We start from the raw sequence: 17,133 nt of genomic DNA on the forward strand, positions 1-17,133 counted from the left end.
AGTCAGTATATACTGTTTGTGTCCTTTAAGCAACTGGAAGAAATAGATATTAACATAAACCACGATACCGCTAACCTGACAGAGATACATTCAGTATAAACCTCCCTACACGGTCACACATGAACTCAAAATCGTCAAGAAACCGGGAAAACCAACGACATATATTTCATATTTCATGCATCACTTTTTGCAAGGTCTGCTTCCACGATTCCCGAGAACCAGCTCCGCTTCCTCGCCGCGCACGCACAGCAGCGAGATAGCGCAGTGCTGTTTGAACAATCATTTCTCAGTCCAGCTGAATTCATGCTGACGCTCCGGTTTGCTTTCTGAAAACTCCCCTCTTCCTCTTTTTAATCCTCCGAGGGGAGGCCGAGGGAGGGAGAGAGGGAGAGACCAGCCTCGAATGCTGACGGGAACATAACTTGCTCTCCCCGCATACCTTGTTTACAGTCTCCCTCCCTGCTGCTACACCCTCCTCTCTCAATGGAGCCATAAAAAACAAATAGGGGCTTTTAGAGAAATTGCCTGTGCACTGAAGATTAATAACAGTTGCACCAGTTCACCCAAGAAAGTCTCCAGAGGCAAAAACGATATTGGAAGATTAAAAGTACCATATCCCTAAATTGGAATGATTCAGTGCCGGGGCCCCTCTCTAACCAGCTTATTGAGAGTCAAGGCCGTGGTCTACCTGCCACACAAAGAGCATCATTAAGGATTTGCTTGTGGATGAAGAAATGCTGTGTGTGTGTGTAATGATGAGCTGAGCGTGTGATCAATCCTGTGTGTCTCAGACGTAAGTGTGCTGGTTCCCAGACGAAAAGTCAGGTCACCCAGCGTGAGGTTAGGTCCTCGTTTCACTGTCTGTCGCCCATTAGTCGTGACCAGCTGGCAGAAGCACGGAGCACTATTTTTTGACCCATTAGTGTCACTGAACAACAGAATAAGGTGCAATACGAATCCTTTGGCCTGCTGTTGCACCGCCATTACAGCTGCACACGAGAGAAACACCTATGATGATTAAGAAGATTAGAAAGGAGAATTAATATATAGTAAGTCGTTAGATGCATCTCCCTCCGGAAAAGATAAATTGAAAGTAAATTGAATTAAATTCTGAATCATTGAATCTTTTGCTGCACAATTAGTATCTTTATAATAATTGAATTTTATATATATTTTTATTTTATAATTAATTGTAATATTAACATATTTTTAATTAGTTTACATCTTTAATTAGGGCACAGAAAATTACATTATGTATATATATATATATACTTTTTTGATTAGTACAAAGCAAATTTAAGTACAAATTCAGTATTGATATCACTATATGTAATATTATTATCGTTTTTTTTACATATGTAAATAATATCTATATATATGTGTGTTTATATGTTTTTAATTCATGCAAATACAATTAAAAGTAAAAATAATCTACGTTAATTTTAATATCTTTATAGTAATTATAAACGTGTAAATGTTTCAATGACGGTAAAGAAATTTTAATTACATTTAATATCAAACTTAATAATAGATTATATTACTATGAACTTTAACTTGATCTTCATATGTAATATTACTACCTTTATAATAATGAATAAAAAGAACAACACTCAGACACCACGACACTTCTCTGCATATTTTCAGCAGTGCCCTGTGGTTTCCATGGTGATTAGGAGACACACGTCTCTGCAGCAACCAGACCAAAGCGTCTCTGATGTTGCATAGCAACCACTGCAACAAATAAAAAAGGAAAAGGACCCCGCGACGGTCGTCACGTTTTGAGAGCAACACAAACACAGACACTTGTTGAGACGCAACGTGGCTCCTCGGTTTGAACCGGACTTTGAGGAGAAGACACCTGAGGACATGTCGAGGAACAAGACGCAGCTGAGAACACGAGGCTTCTCCGTGAAGGCCACGATGAAGAACTCCGTGGTGAGTCCGGCTGTTCGACGTCCTTCACACACTATAGCACCGTGTAGCTAGCGGCCCGTGACGTCTGTTCACCTTCTGACGGATAGAATGGGACTTTCAGCCCGAGCTTGTTCAAGTTCTCACAGGGAGTCTAACTTTACACGGAGTTTTAACGTCATTCATCCCAACACGGTGAAATAACCATGAGAGGTTTAGAAGCTGTGGAAAAACAAGGAAAAAGCAGAATGCCTGGACATATTTCCTCCAACTCACATTTACACGAGTACAGAAGGTTTTTAGGTCTCTACAGTTAAACAACTCTACAATATACAACTTTAATGGGCTGAAATTACCCTGTTAGATCACATCCCAAAGCTGCAATACAATGATTCGACATTATGAAATTCAGAGAAAAATGCAAATGCCTTTATGTATTTGACATCTTGGTGAGACCACATAAACATGAAGGGGGAGTGTTTTATAGACTAGTGTGTGTGGGGGGGAGTTGGCTTTGTATGCAGAACACAACCTGAGTATTTATCTCTTTAGTGTTTTCTTTTTGTTTGCAACCGGAGCTTTTGTGTTTCCCTGAAATAACTTATGTTTGTTCTGATGCTTCTTGTCTTTACTCTGAGACAAACAGAAGGATTCTGGGCTGTGATTACTTGGATGTTGTATTTCTTTTGTTATGGTTTGGTTTAGTGACGTGACATGAGTTGGCTTAAATACAAATGCAATGATTTGAAAAATGAAAAAGCCTGTATATATGACATCTTGGAGAGACCACATAAAAGGGAGTGTTTTATAGACTAGAATGATACCACATCTTTTGTGTTTCCTGAAAAAAACTATCCATCCATACTCGGATGTTGTGTTTCTTTGGTTACGGTTTGGTGACGTGACATGGGTTGGGTTAAAATAAGTACTCCCATAAGGTTAGACAACCTCTGTCGTCACAGTTTCCAGTGGTTGAGGTTGTGGAACAATCTTGGGTCAAAGTAACAACATTGTCATCGGTTTCTCACAGGAAACTAAAACCTCCATTGTGTGAATCTCCTGATGTGGACTTCAGTACTACATTATCTGAATTCCTCCTTTGCTCCAGTCATTAATACCACGGCTTCTAGAGGTCATCTGACAATATACTGCGACCATGGGTTGTATTAAGCTGCTCGCACAAATGGCTATAGGGTCGTTATTTAATCAAAGTTATACTGTTGAAAGCGTAGTACTAATTTTCGAATAAAGTCAAGTCAGATCCTCATCCTCTCATTTATGAAGATGGATCAGGAAAGTGTGAAACTGAAGGTTTGTATAGCAGCAGATATTAGTCTTTATTGAACTTGTTAATTGGTCAGTAAAACTTGCTTCTGTGACAATTTACTAGAACTGTGGACCAGTTTCATCCGGGGCCGATCATCTGCTTCTGTAGATTTTAATGGACCAAGATGAGTGACACCTTAGTTTTGTCACAGTGGTCCATATTTTTGTGCATCTGCAGAGCTGAGAGATGGATGAACTTTTCAGGACTAATGGCTCTACATCAATCACATTAAACTATATCGAATCAAATAGTTCTGAATCGACCGACAAAATTCTTAGTTGATTACAGCCCCCGCTACTTTGAAAGAAAGCTCCCCAGTAACTCATTTAGTCAGACATCCTTTCTTTGACATACATAAACTAGAATGGCACTCAGTGGAGCGCATTCCTCCACCCAGGCCCAACAGTCCCCTTATGAAACCACATAAATAATTCACCAGATTTTCATATGGATCTGCAATAAATTTCACACAATTATAGATGTCAGTTATCTAAATATGTCTGTTTTTTAAAAATTCAAGATCCATGACTTTTTCTGTGAGAAATCAATTAAAATGTTGAAAAGTGCCATATCTCGCAGCGGAAAAAGGAAAAAAGTCCCTGCAATTTGCAGTTTCGCTGTAATTTGTCTTGCCAGTTTTTTTGTGTAATCTTGATAACTAACAGACAAACAAACAAACTTAGATGAGAACATAACCTCCTTGGCAGATGTAATTATAGTCTTTCTCCATTGCAGATATTGTATCTTAGAGGTTGAAGTCCTTGTTCGTCATAGCTAACAGTTACCCAAGTTTTCAGAATCAAGGTCATCAGAAAGACTTCCAAGCTTCAGTTTATTTGAGGAGAAGAACGCTGTTGTGATTTGCCCTGTTTTAGTAGAAAGCACTATCGCATATAAGGAATACAGTATGCAACGCTGCACGTATTGCCTCATCTACCTTGTGATTCACACTTGGCACTTTTACTTTTGGGCTGTTGAGGAATAAAGCATGTCGTATTTCATAAATTGACAGGTTGAGGTTTTCTTTTACTCTCAGGCAATTATCCCCAACCTATTTTTAGAGACCAAACACCCAGCTTTTCTTTAGAATTTCTTTTCTGTACAGTTGGATATGGAGACGGGTGGCTTTCAATACAAGACACTCATGTTTTTGTAATATTTCTAAACTAGGCCTACGTGCAAACTTGACAACATGTCATTGTCTGTATTTTTTGGTCAGGGATGTGGTGAAATCTTCGATGTATTCAGGAAGTCCCAAGAATATCTTTTACTTTGATTCCTGCATATAGTTTTGATGTTGATTGCGTTGACAGCTTTGGCTTGGGTTCTTGGGAAAGCGAGAGCTTCAGAAGTTGATGCATCTGTGGTCAGCGATAATTTAATGAATGAATTTGAGGAAAGTGTCAGTTTAATATCTTATGTCAGCAGTTCCCTGCACTCAGACTGCCATATCTTCTTTACTTCTAAACTGTTGACCGTCCGATCGTAGATACAGTTTACTGTAACTAGGTCTTCCTCTCCGATCCACTCAGTTTTTTTGCAACAGCTATTGCCTTATCACTGCTTTTAAAAGAACTGGTCCGACGTGATTAAAAGAAGTGGAAGAGCTGCACAGTTGTGATGAATTGAAACCGCAGGCTCTCTTTTTTTTTTCCACGCCAGGGACTGCCTTGAGATGCAAAAGAGGCATTCAGGGCTATTATTGACTTCCTCCTCCCTTTTTGAAGGTCATAAACAAATCTCCTGTCAAGTGCCTTCACGAGAAGGCTCCTGTAAAGCCCTTTAATATTCGCCATCTCCCCAGAGGATCTACTACGTCTGGAACATGAGTGATACTTCCACACTGCCGTACCACTGGCTAAATCCTCAACAGAAACCATTACATTTTTCAGAGGCTTGCTTGTGTCTCTTGCCTTCTGTTTTTCCCCCTCCCCTGTGGTCACGGACATATCGCTCCAGAGAGGGCAGCTTTGCGGAGAACTGTGATTTGTAGGTAACGACAAGGCCATTTCAAGCCTCGAAAGGGTATGGGAATTTGAAGCATAGGCTTATTATGCTTTAAAGTATTTGTGGTCATATAAATTGAATCAATAGCACCGGCTCCTGAAGCCCCTTCGCCTTTTTTTTGTGATTCATCCCCAAGCATTTAAAGAGAAAAAGGATACACTTTACATTCTGGTGGGAGGTCGTCACCTTTTGGTATTCCGACAGAGAAGCGAACAGAGCCGTTATTTTCTGTGTCAGAGGCTAAATCCAGCTTTGAGGAAGTCCTGCTCTTTGATTTCCGAACACTGACCACAATCGCTCAACACTATACAGTAATTTGTTATCATGCATTATCAATTTACCCAACCTTGTCAGGCTGTGGATTTCACTTATTCCGAGCCTGATAATCAGTCTGATATTTTAGTTCTAAGAAGTGACAAGTACTGTTCAGTGGACAACAGTGGTAGCTGCTGCTAAGAATAGTTTACTTAACATCTTTTACATTAAGTGAAAAAAGAGCTTCTACCTCTGTAAATCATCCACAGAATACAATGCAGAAATGCTCTTTTTTTAATATTTTGTTAATTCAAGTTCTTTGGTTGTATTTGTGTTTCCTCAATTATATTTCTTTCTCAAAAGGTCTGATAATGATATCTTAGGAATCATTGCCAATTTATTTTCAATATTAATATTTCGATTAATATATTGGTACCGGCGCTGACCTCCTGAAATCCATATGGGTGTGGATCTAGTTGTAATCTTAGAATGCTCCGATTTGTGGACAAACTGTTGTTAGTGGCACAACACCAGACATTTTTGGATCGCTAAGATATGGTCTGCGATTCAGATATGTGAAGCAAGGCTAGTTTATTCTGTCTATTCTTTTTCTCTGTTTAAACACAAGTGTAAGAAAACATTTTGTCGATGACTATTGAGTTCGGTTGGGATCAGTCATGTAAATAGGGTGCAATTGATTTCGAGACCCGTGAAGATGTGTAATATGTGACCTTAGATCATCATCATGCCCTGTAATTGATTTATGTGGTATCTAATTCGTGGGCTGCTTGCTGTAACACATCCTGTAATTGTACCTCTTTTTGTGTCCAGCTTTTATTCCTTAACATGCTTTTAATGCTTTTAGAGACCAGCTCTGAGTATATTTTAAAGGGCTTAAGTGTCACTTGGCCCTTTCTCTCAGGAAATGTGCCGTCATGAGTCGACATGAAAGAGAGGATAAAAGTCCTAAATGTCTCTACCCGATCACAACACACACACACACACACGAGAACGCGGGCATGATCCTCTTTAAGATGCTGTATTGCACAGTTCACCTCGGAGGGCGAATCGATACAAACTACACCTGATCCCAACCTCAACTTTCGTGTGGCGAAAGGTCTGCAGATTGCTGAGCCGATAGACTGCATTTATATCAAGCACACCTCATTTACTGTTTGCTTGGCCTCTGGGATAAAAATGGAGCTGGCAAACAGCGTCCCCCAGTCTGCCGCAACCCTCCCCACAACCTGCCAACCCCTCTCTCCCGGGCCCACCGTCATCCCTGGCTCACCCCACTAACCCCAGGGGACAGATGGAGACTCCATGCTAGCGAACGTGACCTCCATATCTTATTCCTTTCCTCTCCCGCAGCATCATCATTATTTACCTGAGCAGATGTCTCGGCCCCCCAACGCTGCTGTCCTTTGTCTATATATCTCTCTCTCTTTTACTCTTCCCCTCTCCCTCTCTCTCTCCCCTTCCCTGCAGAACCTTCATTCAACCAGGCAGGTCCCTGAAGATGAAAACATTTTACCCTGAGGAACAATAGGCTACCAGACAATTGCTGTATCTATAAATCCTAAACCAAATCGATAGAACAAAAATAGCAAAAATCACAAGAGGTTTCAGGACATCGATGCACTGTTATTTAATTGTAACATCGTAGATTTGCTTTGGTGGAGAGTTAAGAAGCACATTTTGTTACGATTGTGCCAGAGATGTGTTGATTTACATCTCAGTTGTTTGCTCAAACCCCACTAGTGTCATTTTAATAAATAAAGCAATTTGAACAAATTAAACAAGTGACAGTTTGGAATTGATCCTTGATTAGGCTTTAAATGAGTTTAGAATTTCAGTGCAACCTGATTAAATGTAATCTCGCTTTAAATTGCAATAAACACAGTTAGAATTCTAAATTTAATTTGGTTTAGAATTAATCCAAATTTAAGTGTTTGCCTAACAGCAGGACGTGTATCAATTAAGGCTTTGTTTAAAATGAGTAAATCCCTATCTTTTCTATCCATTGAAACACCATAGTTTATGGTAATTATTGATAACAGAACGTGTACACAGAACGGATAAAAAAAAGGCCAGAGGTCTTGGATAAAAATAAACCCATGGTCGGTTATATGGAGAGCAGTTAGTTGCTGACCAAGATCCTTGAAAGCTTTTATGGAGATTAATCTGTGTATTTATTATTATCACCCGCAGTCAAAAATCCTTCTTCCACATTGCTCCAAACACATTTAAGATTAAGAAGTCCTTTATTAGTCCCACAATGGGGAAATTTGCAGGAACTCATAATGTGCCCAGTGTGATACATAAATTGACCAAGAAGCCGGCTGTGTCTGAGTTGTGTGGATCATGCTTGTGCAAGTGAAGGGAAATTGAGCAAATTTCTGCTGTTGCTTTGCCATAGATTCCCTCACCTGTCTGCTTTTCTAAACCAGTGGTGCTTGTGCACACACACACACACACACTCACACACACACGTTAAAACTATTTTCCTGCATCCATCTCTGCCTCCCTGTGCTCCTGCACGCTCTTCTTATCAGCAGCAGAAGCCTGTAGTTCATCCCCCGGTAAGCAGCTGGGTTATTTGAAGAAGAGGGAAGAATTGAGTCATGGTAAAACAGGTTAAATTGGCAATGGGCTCTGGAGGCCTGTTGGCGTTTCCATTACTATCGATCAACCACGGAGCCTAAAGGCCTTGAGTGGACGGAGAACTGGCTGACTTGGGAATCTTACAGTTTCTCCACAACTTTTGACGTTGGTTGGCTCCCTTCTTAATTTAAAGGCAGTGGGAAAATGAGACTGACCCAAATAGAACATTTTGTTTTTATCCATGAAATATTAACTGACCATAAAAGGGAAGTAAAGCCTGTCTGTGAAATGCTATTGTTTTTTTTAGAAGTTGCTTAGATCCAGAAGAAACTAACTTTATTGCATTCAACACATTGACAATCTTCAATCGGGTCCAAAAGTCCAAGCCCCCACTTTACATTTTAACTGAGGATATTATTGTTAGAACTTTCCAGTCGAAGTTTCTGTGCTTCAAGCTCTTCTCACTGCAGGTATCAACAGATAGATTAGGTTATAATTGATGGCATGCTATCTGAAGTGCATGGCTGCTAAAATGTCTGTGACCTTTTCCACGGTTGAGGAAAACACCATCTGGAAACTTCAGTCAGATATGGAGAAGTACTTCCACAGCGTTCTATCATGACCTTATAGAAGTGCTCAACTGATTATATCCATTATGTTTGCTTTCCTCAGAGCTTCGTTCACAATTACACTGGCCACTCTGTTTGTTGTGTTCTCCTTCAAGCCCTTGTAGCCTGCATTCTAATTAGATGGCTTTTAATGGAGAATGCTTATTGCTCCTTACAGGGCCTGCATTTTCCGCTCCAGAGTTAATTAGCTCTATGTCATGCGATAACCAACATAGAGGACATTTAGATCTACGCCTCCTCTATGAACAGTGTCCTTCTTGTATCAAAAGAATGCTAAAGGCATCGGCTAATTTACGTTCTTTTTATTCCACTTAATCTCAGTCATATCAAAAAGCACAGATGAATATGAGGACATACTTTGATGTTTTTACATAAAACAAAATCCGACAAACACAAACACAATGGCTGACATGGGTCACCAAGTTCCCCGGAAATGTCGAGGGAATTACCATAAAAGTGTATTTGCTCAATATGTTGCCAGCTAACGTTGTTTTATTCCGATTTAATAAGCTTGGTGACAGAAAGACATGAAAGTCCACAGTGAAGCCACAACGCAGAGCGGCACCAAGTGCAACACAAGAGTCTTTATTAGTTTCAGACTGATGCAGTTGTTATTTGCCTGTCCACTGCCCACACTGTTTAAATGTGTGTCCATGTTTGTGCGTGTTGACCTTAAAACGAAGTGTGGTCACGCACATTGTTGGCGCATTGCTGACTCGAGGGCAGCAGAAAGTGATTGCACTTTTGACCAACAAAAACCTGGTCTACAGTCAATAATGCTGTATTTCACTGTTATTTTAAGGTCACATTATCAAGCTGCAACATGTACCCACATCTTATTTTAATGTGTATTATATGGAGATAATCAATATAATATATGCATTTTAAAATCATGCAGAAACTCTGCCCAAATTGTTATCAGACAATTTGCCGCATGTTGTGAAGCAAATGATGTTGTGCATTCACGTAAATTAACGCAAAGTCAGCTAAACTTAAAGCTAAATCTGGCCACTCTGAAGTGTATTACACTGACAGGACATTAGACATTCATCCACCCATCCTCCATCATTATCAACCACTCTGACTTGTCCTTGCTAAAGGAGAATGGGCCCCTCTTTGTGTTCTAATCTGCCGGTGTTAGGCATGTGTTATATACCTGACTCCAGGGGCAGCTCACATACTGCCTGCATCATCATAGTAGGAACCAGTAGCAGAAAAATCAATGTATCTGACAAGCGCTGTTGTTCAATTTCAATAATACGAAATGTTGGCCTTTGTTCACCGCCCCCACCCCCCGCCCACTTTGAAAATCTTTTAACATCGCCATCATGCAAGAACATTGGCCTGACCTTTTGAATTTTGCTGACCGGACAAAAACGGGTTGTATGTCTAATACCTCAATGACAAAATCCAGCTTGTATTTGTGGTGGGTTGCAAATAAGATCGATAAATAGTAGATACAAGTTAAAATAATACATGTTGGAATAAAAATATTTCTATCAGAATACTTAAGGGAATATTCTGTCTATAGAGAAGAGGGATGGAAGGTCAGAGCAAAAGTTCACCGTTGCCAACACCTTGCACACTGCATGCATTTTAAAACACACAGCAGCCAGTTTCATAGATGTGCTCCGGGGCAGCAGTGTTCTTCATCTGGTGCCAAGAAAGTAAACCTACAAACCCTTTAAGACTTGAAGTAGTGTGTGCATTCCCTTCAAAATTCCACAGTGGATTACTCTACTATTAAGCCCATGCCTCGCATCCAGCTGAGTCAAAGTGCTCCCAGTCGAAGGCACGCTGGAGGCAATGGCTCTGCTGCAGCGAGCTAGAGAGGGCAGGGAAGGGGAAGGGCTGAAAGGCAAAGTACTCTGATACTGTCAGAAATGATCCACAATAAAGGCCCAGCATCCCTCTGTTCCAGCCACCTCTCCTCATTACCCTGGCTGTCCGGAAACACCAAGCAAATTCTACTAACGAGTGTTTGATCAACACAGCGCGCCGTGGCAGAGGGAGACAAGCAACCTGCTCTTGACTTATTCTCTGTCTCTCTCTCTCGCTCTCTCTCTCACTGCCTTTCTTTATCCCCCACTTTTTTCTTTTTAGTCTGTCTTCTTCCCACTCCCTAAAGACAGGAGAACAAAGGGAGAGACAGAAGAAAAGCAATATAACCTCTTGGCCCTTATCTGCGGAGCACACCAGAGCATGTCTGGCCTCAGACACGGCTTTGCTTGTCCTTTGAAGGCCCTCATCTCCCTTTGATTTCAGCCAAATGGTACAGCACAGTGACAGATGCTCAACTTTCCATCTGTCACTCTGACATCCATCTCTTCAGTGTTGTTGAATCTAACCGACTCTGTTTGGACTGTCTGTCTGGCTGTCTGAATAAGGTTGTGACATGGATGCTGATGCGCGGGCTAATGTATGAGACTCTGACGAAGACCTTTAGTTGATAAAGATAAAAGAAAACTTTTAAGGTCGTCCGCACTGCCTCGGCTGTATTTTTGCATTAACATTTAAGATATTTAGTTGATGCTGTGAAACTAAGTGATTTAATGAGGAGTCTAAGGGTCATCATCACATTACCTTGAAAACATTCCTTTGAGATGGGCCACAAAAAGGCATAAAAATTCAAGCCAAGGAGAGTCATAGAAGGCAGACTTTTTATGAGAGGAAATTGGAGTGAGTGGAGGGGAAAGATTGGAGAGCCAATATGATTCAGGAGGGAGAGGATGACATAGCACACCTCTTAAATAGATGAGTGTTCAGTTTATCATTGAAGATGAAAAGGATGTTTCTGCTCAGACTGAACTTGGAAGGTCATATGGAAGTTTTGCCTAAATAAACATTAACGCACTAATTGAATCATTACTTGGGTGTGGTCTGTTTTTAAATACCTTTTGTGTATCATTGGTGTTTCACAATGAGATGAGGCATACCTGGCTGCTCATTTGTACAACCCGTAGAAATATGGAAAGATGGACGACTTTCGCAACTTGCAATGCAGAGTAAAAGGTGGAGAAGTAGCTGGGGTGATTGGACAGATACATGGACAGATGTATGAAACAGGGATAAAAACCAAAGTGAATATGTATGACTTTCACACATGTCTTTCTTTCTGAATACATCTGCTCAAAGCCATGGGTGGCTTGTGCAAAGTGTTTCGACCATGCCTTATCTCCTTTTTATTTGTTTGTTTGTGTGAATGTGTGCGCATGTGTGTCTGTGTATGAGTGCCTCCCTGTAGCTCAGCTAAGCGTTGCCTCCCGGTTTGACAGAGCTGCTGCAGCAAGCACAGTGTGGGATTCAAAAGTGCATTATTCTTCCTTCTCTCTCGGGCTAACCTAAAGGGTGGACTATAATTCAGAGCACTATGCTTGCAGGAGGTCTCAATACCCGACCTCCGTTCCATATAACATTCCATAACAACCTATACTGGAAGCCCCTTTCCTGTCTTTGTGGAGTAAACAAATTTGGGATGAAGGAAAAGTTTTTTTGTTACATTCAGAAAGAAATTGAGAGGAAGTGGAAAGACTGTATGTGTGTAAGTTTGTTTGACTAAATCATGCATCAGAGTTAGACAGCTACGAGTCTACAAGCAGGGCATTGCGCTTTCCCCCTGTTTAATTTATATAAAGGTCACATTTCAGAACATTCTAGGCTTTGGTCCCTGCATGGAGTCTCTGTGAGTAAACCTCTGGCATCATTTTAACAGACAGCCTCAAAGGCAGTAAAACTGATTTCCAGGAAGAGAAAGCCACACTGGGTGTGTGATACGAGCAAGGGCCTGCGGTTCCTTTTGCAATACATACTAATAGCCTTGATAATGTTCTTCACTGTTAAACAATATTCCCATATCAGATATTGAGCCTCTATCTCTTGCCATGTGCAGTCTACTTATCTACCAAAGACTCCTTCCATTCCTCAGGGATATGTCTGTGCCGGGCTACCTGCGACACTTGTGAATATGTGTGGCAGATGGTTGGTGTGTTGTGGTTGCAGATTGGCGTCCTCTCTGCTCTCTGTGGCTGTCTGTCTGTGGCTCTGTGGTGAAATGGAAGCTTTTCCTGTGGCTCTGGGTGTGTTCGTTTCCTATTCCTACCCCTGTGAGCCTGTTGCTACCGAATCAAACCTTCCACATCTCCCAGTGATGCTTTCTCACATGTGTGTGTTGGTCAGAACGGCACTCCTCCTATCTTCTCATTTCCTCACTTGATTCCACCCTGCTTGTCCATCTTAGCATCTTCTTTCCTGGATGTTTATTTCCAGGGCTGTTTTCTTATCTACTTTGATGACCATCTCCTTATTACCTGCAAAAAAACCCAGGTGTTTCAAGTTTTGGATGAGTCATGCAGCTATTCTGAGCTATGGCCAGCTCTCCATAACCACTCCAAAACAAAGTGCTGTCACTGACTTCAGGAACATTAATATTCTATGAGGTGGTTTTCTGTGTGCCGTAAATTAAGTCCGGTTATGAGGATGTTTATTGACGAGAAGCTACTTATTTGGTGAACAAAATTGGTAGGACATTGAAATTCCTCTTTCTGAGTAGCAGAAGTGGCAACTGAAGCAAGTCAGGGATGCAGTTTTCCTTGAGTGTCTCATTAATTTCATGGCCCAGTGCAGTGTTTTAATATCTTCAGGTGTCGTCACTGATTAGGGCTGTAAAGACGAAGCGCTGCATCAGTGTGTGCCCCGCTCTCCCAACAGCTAGGACAGAGAGGGCTTTGTTCCCTTTGCCTATACACATACACACATACACACTCATATACATGCACTCAATTAGTAAAGGTAGCAGAACATTTTACATTAACTTGGCAAAATTAAAATGTGATGTAGAAAACAAAGGTCTTTCATGACTTGTGCCCCAGGACTGTTCATTTTGGCCATTTCAGCCCCGTCTCCTGCCATTTTAGCATCAAGCCACCAGATGCCACCACTCCCACCCTGAACCCAATTCCTTCATTACCCTAACCACTGTATTTACTTATCCATATGTTCCTTCAACAATGTTCATATGCCAGAGTTTTTTCCCAGTACTCTTGGCTTCCTGCTTCTACCCATCCACCTCCAAGGCTGTTTACTGTTGCTGCAAATAATTTACCTTCACTGCACCAACCCTCCTCTGTGTGTCTGCATTCGGGCCCAGAAAGACATTGAACTGTGACAGTATGATAGAAACATCATGGACCCAGCCAACTCACAGAGTCTGAAGCTTGGCATGTTTTTTTTATCATCACCCAAATTGTTCATGGGAAAAAAGGTTCCTCTTGCAATCTCTTGTATGTTCCTGAGTCAGGGGTCCTAGCTGACATTTTCATCTGTTCTCGGGTCTGTTTCTAAGTTTGGGGTCCCAGCCGACATGCCAGCAATTCCAAAGCTGGTTTTTGACTCAGATGACATCAAGTTAACTCCGGATCTCCAGTCGGCAGCTTGGCCAAAACCATCCCTCCTTAGTTGGCCTACTGTACCAACCCACAGCCATACCTTGACCCACCCACATCCTTTAATGCATCCTGCCGCCTTTCCTGATCTCCAGATCATCCTCTCGTTGGGTCCTGCTACTTGCCCAGCCCTCTGGATCCCCAGTATTATTCTACATTCTACATATCTATGTTCACTGGCCCATAGATCATGGACCACCCGACAGGACATGTGGACGGGGCAGGTTGAGGTAGAGGGGGTTATTTTTAAACTGGTGCTGAATTATTGATCAATAAATAGTTATTCATTCAAGTGTATGTTTTTAGCATATTTTGTATTTGTAATCTGTTCTGTGCACATGTGTTTGATTGTTTCCTTGAGTGTCTCATTACATGTGGTTTCCAATTCACTTAACAAGTAGTAAGAGATAATTTATTCTGCCTTTGCCATTCAGGCTGATTCCCTCTCTCTTGATAGCCTCGTTCAGAATCCTCCCATCACACATCAATACCCCAAACTCATTCTTTCACATTCTGTTAATGTATATCTGTGTCTATGCCGTCCTTTTAAGTGATGGGGTTAAACTAGTGGAGACAGAAAACAGTGGGGCGCTCTTGAACACTTAAAGCTTCTTGAAGTTTTTGAAAGTTATTCCTCCTGCACTCAGTTTAATAGTCAGTGGCTGTCACCTGTTTCATCGTCTTTTTTTGAAGTGACAGAAGTTGTGTAGTGTCATCTTTGCTCAGTGGTGTCGTCATTTTTCATTACAAACCTGCCCTTCTGCCTGTGCACAATATGGTTGATGCAAAAGCCTCTGACATAGTGACAATTGTAAAGCTTTCCTCTTTGGTCCTGTGAGCTCTGAATATAAGAATTTCCTTTGATCAAATTCCATCCGTCTGCGGTTTTCCTGTCCAGTGGGAGCTCTTTACTCACTTGTTTCCTCCCGACTTTGTCTTTCACAACAGGCTTAATTCCTCCACATAATGAAACTCACTCGTAGACTGATTGCACTTCTTGCTGTTTGGTCATGAGAAATTAATGGAGTACAAATATTGCAGATTTATTCTTCTGGTAGGAATCAGCCTCCCACCAGTCTGTGTTTTGGCCTGCAGAGGAAATGAGTGTGCACAAATATCCTGTTGAATAATTGTGTGGACATGACCGTATAGCAGACATTCACTAACAGCCTATAAATACCACCGTAATGTTCTCTTTTTTTCATTTAAATGCTGTTTGAAAATACAGCATATACATCTCCAGCCCAGCCTGTATCCCTGGTGGCTAGCCGACAGGCATCTGGGTTGGACTGTGGCAGAAAATGCACTGTAAATAAAAGAGTGTTAATTTTGTTGCCTGTGGCAGCAACAGGCATGCTGACCTTATCAGGAGAGCCCCGGCCTGTCTATTCCATCCTCTGTGACTCACCTCCTCAGCTCCCTCCCTCAGCAAAGACGGCCTTCTGTATGGAGCTGGATTTCAATAACCTCTCGAGCGAGGACAGCAGTGAGATGCAGAGTGAGGGAGAGGGCGAGCAAGCGCGAGGCGTGCCGACTCCTTTTTGCTGCCTCGGCATCCAGGTGATTTGACGCGCCCCCATGTGGAGTGGCACCCTTCTCCCCATATGAATGCAATGCGTCCGAATGCATCTTTGCACAGGCAGACAAGAGGCAGAAAGATGGGAGATTGATATACATTAACATGGAGGAAGTGCAGTCGTGTTGACAATGCAGGGTAGACATTGAATTGACTGCCCTTTTCTAGGTAAATATCAGAGGCATTCAGAGGTATTTTTGGGGTTATGTTATGGAGGCAGAGAGATGGAGAGATGAGAGAGAGAGAGCAATCGAGCTGGAGGCCCAGGCGCGGTGATGGATCACCTACATGCTGCAGCTGCCTTGCCACAGTGAACACACCCTTAGAATTGATGAGCCACACCTCTTGTGGCCCTGTCTCCCTCTTCCTCTCTCTTTTTCTGTCTGGCCTATCACATCCTCCACCTTTATCCCACTTCAGCTTTTTTTTCCCCGTGTGCCTTTTGACTGCCCCACCCACTCTGTGTGTCAACATCAGGCAGAAGAGCCATGGAATTGCCATACTAATAAGGTTAGAGGGAGCATCTCTGTTTCTCAGGGCGACACCTTTATAAATGACAGGAGCATGAGACCCTGCCGGTGTTCAATCACCTCTGCAGGGGCTCACCCATGGGGAGCTCAGCATGTGCAGTATGTGAGTGATTGTGTCCGTGCATGAGTGCATGTTTGTGTGTTATTGCCTCTGTGGGTCTTGCAGCACCAGGTTTACTGTGGAGCTAGTCGGGGTGGACAACAGCATTAGAGAGGAAACAGATCTGTAGGCAGAGTGAAGGCGAAGGAGAGAAATGACAGCCTGGAGCTCATCTGACCACTACTGCCTTGTTATGACTCCCTGATGTGTACACCAGGGGCTCACAAAATAGACACTTCCTCCCTTTATTGCCTTACACCACCTCTATCTCTGCTCTGTAGTCTGTCGCCTCACCGGCTCACTTTATGGCCTCTACCTAGAAGAGGATGCTATCTACTCTTATAAGTCTTATACAGGCTCCTTTTGTCTGTCTTTTTCACTGTCTGTGTTAGTGTTGGAGAACAGGGATGCATTTTGGATTATGCTGAACTGCATGGGGTAGTCCTTACCCTTTCATGTACCAACAGAGCCACAAATGCATGAAGAGCAGGGTAAGATAGGAGAACCATTCAATTATTCAAATTTGTTTGGGATACATGCAGAGCTAAAAATGAAGTGATGTAGTACAACAACATCAGCAGCATTTGCAAAACCCTTGCAAAACAGCAATCCCTGCTCACTCATACAAAACTGAATTTAGGAACGTTGTTTCTCATGAAATGGACACGATGTGTTTCTTAAAATGCTTGTTGTGTCCTGTTCATAACATTATTTCGCTCCTCAGAAGGGAACAAAAGAGAAGACCGAAAACAA

The 17,133-nt window shown here is 42.0% G+C and overlaps 1 protein-coding gene across 1 annotated transcript in view; it reads left to right on the forward strand.

Moving 5' to 3' along the window:
* Positions 1–1,715: 1,715 nt before the first annotated feature.
* pacrg (PARK2 co-regulated) overlaps positions 1,716–17,133 on the forward strand; it is a 130,856-nt gene continuing 115,438 nt past the window's right edge. The window contains exon 1 of the mRNA XM_035169074.2: positions 1,716–1,935. Coding sequence (XP_035024965.1) covers positions 1,867–1,935 — 69 coding nt within the window. The 5' untranslated portion in view covers positions 1,716–1,866. The remainder of the gene's footprint in view (positions 1,936–17,133) is intronic.

Source organism: Hippoglossus stenolepis, chromosome 10 (assembly GCF_022539355.2).
Source record: "Hippoglossus stenolepis isolate QCI-W04-F060 chromosome 10, HSTE1.2, whole genome shotgun sequence".
Lineage (NCBI taxonomy): Eukaryota > Metazoa > Chordata > Actinopteri > Pleuronectiformes > Pleuronectidae > Hippoglossus > Hippoglossus stenolepis.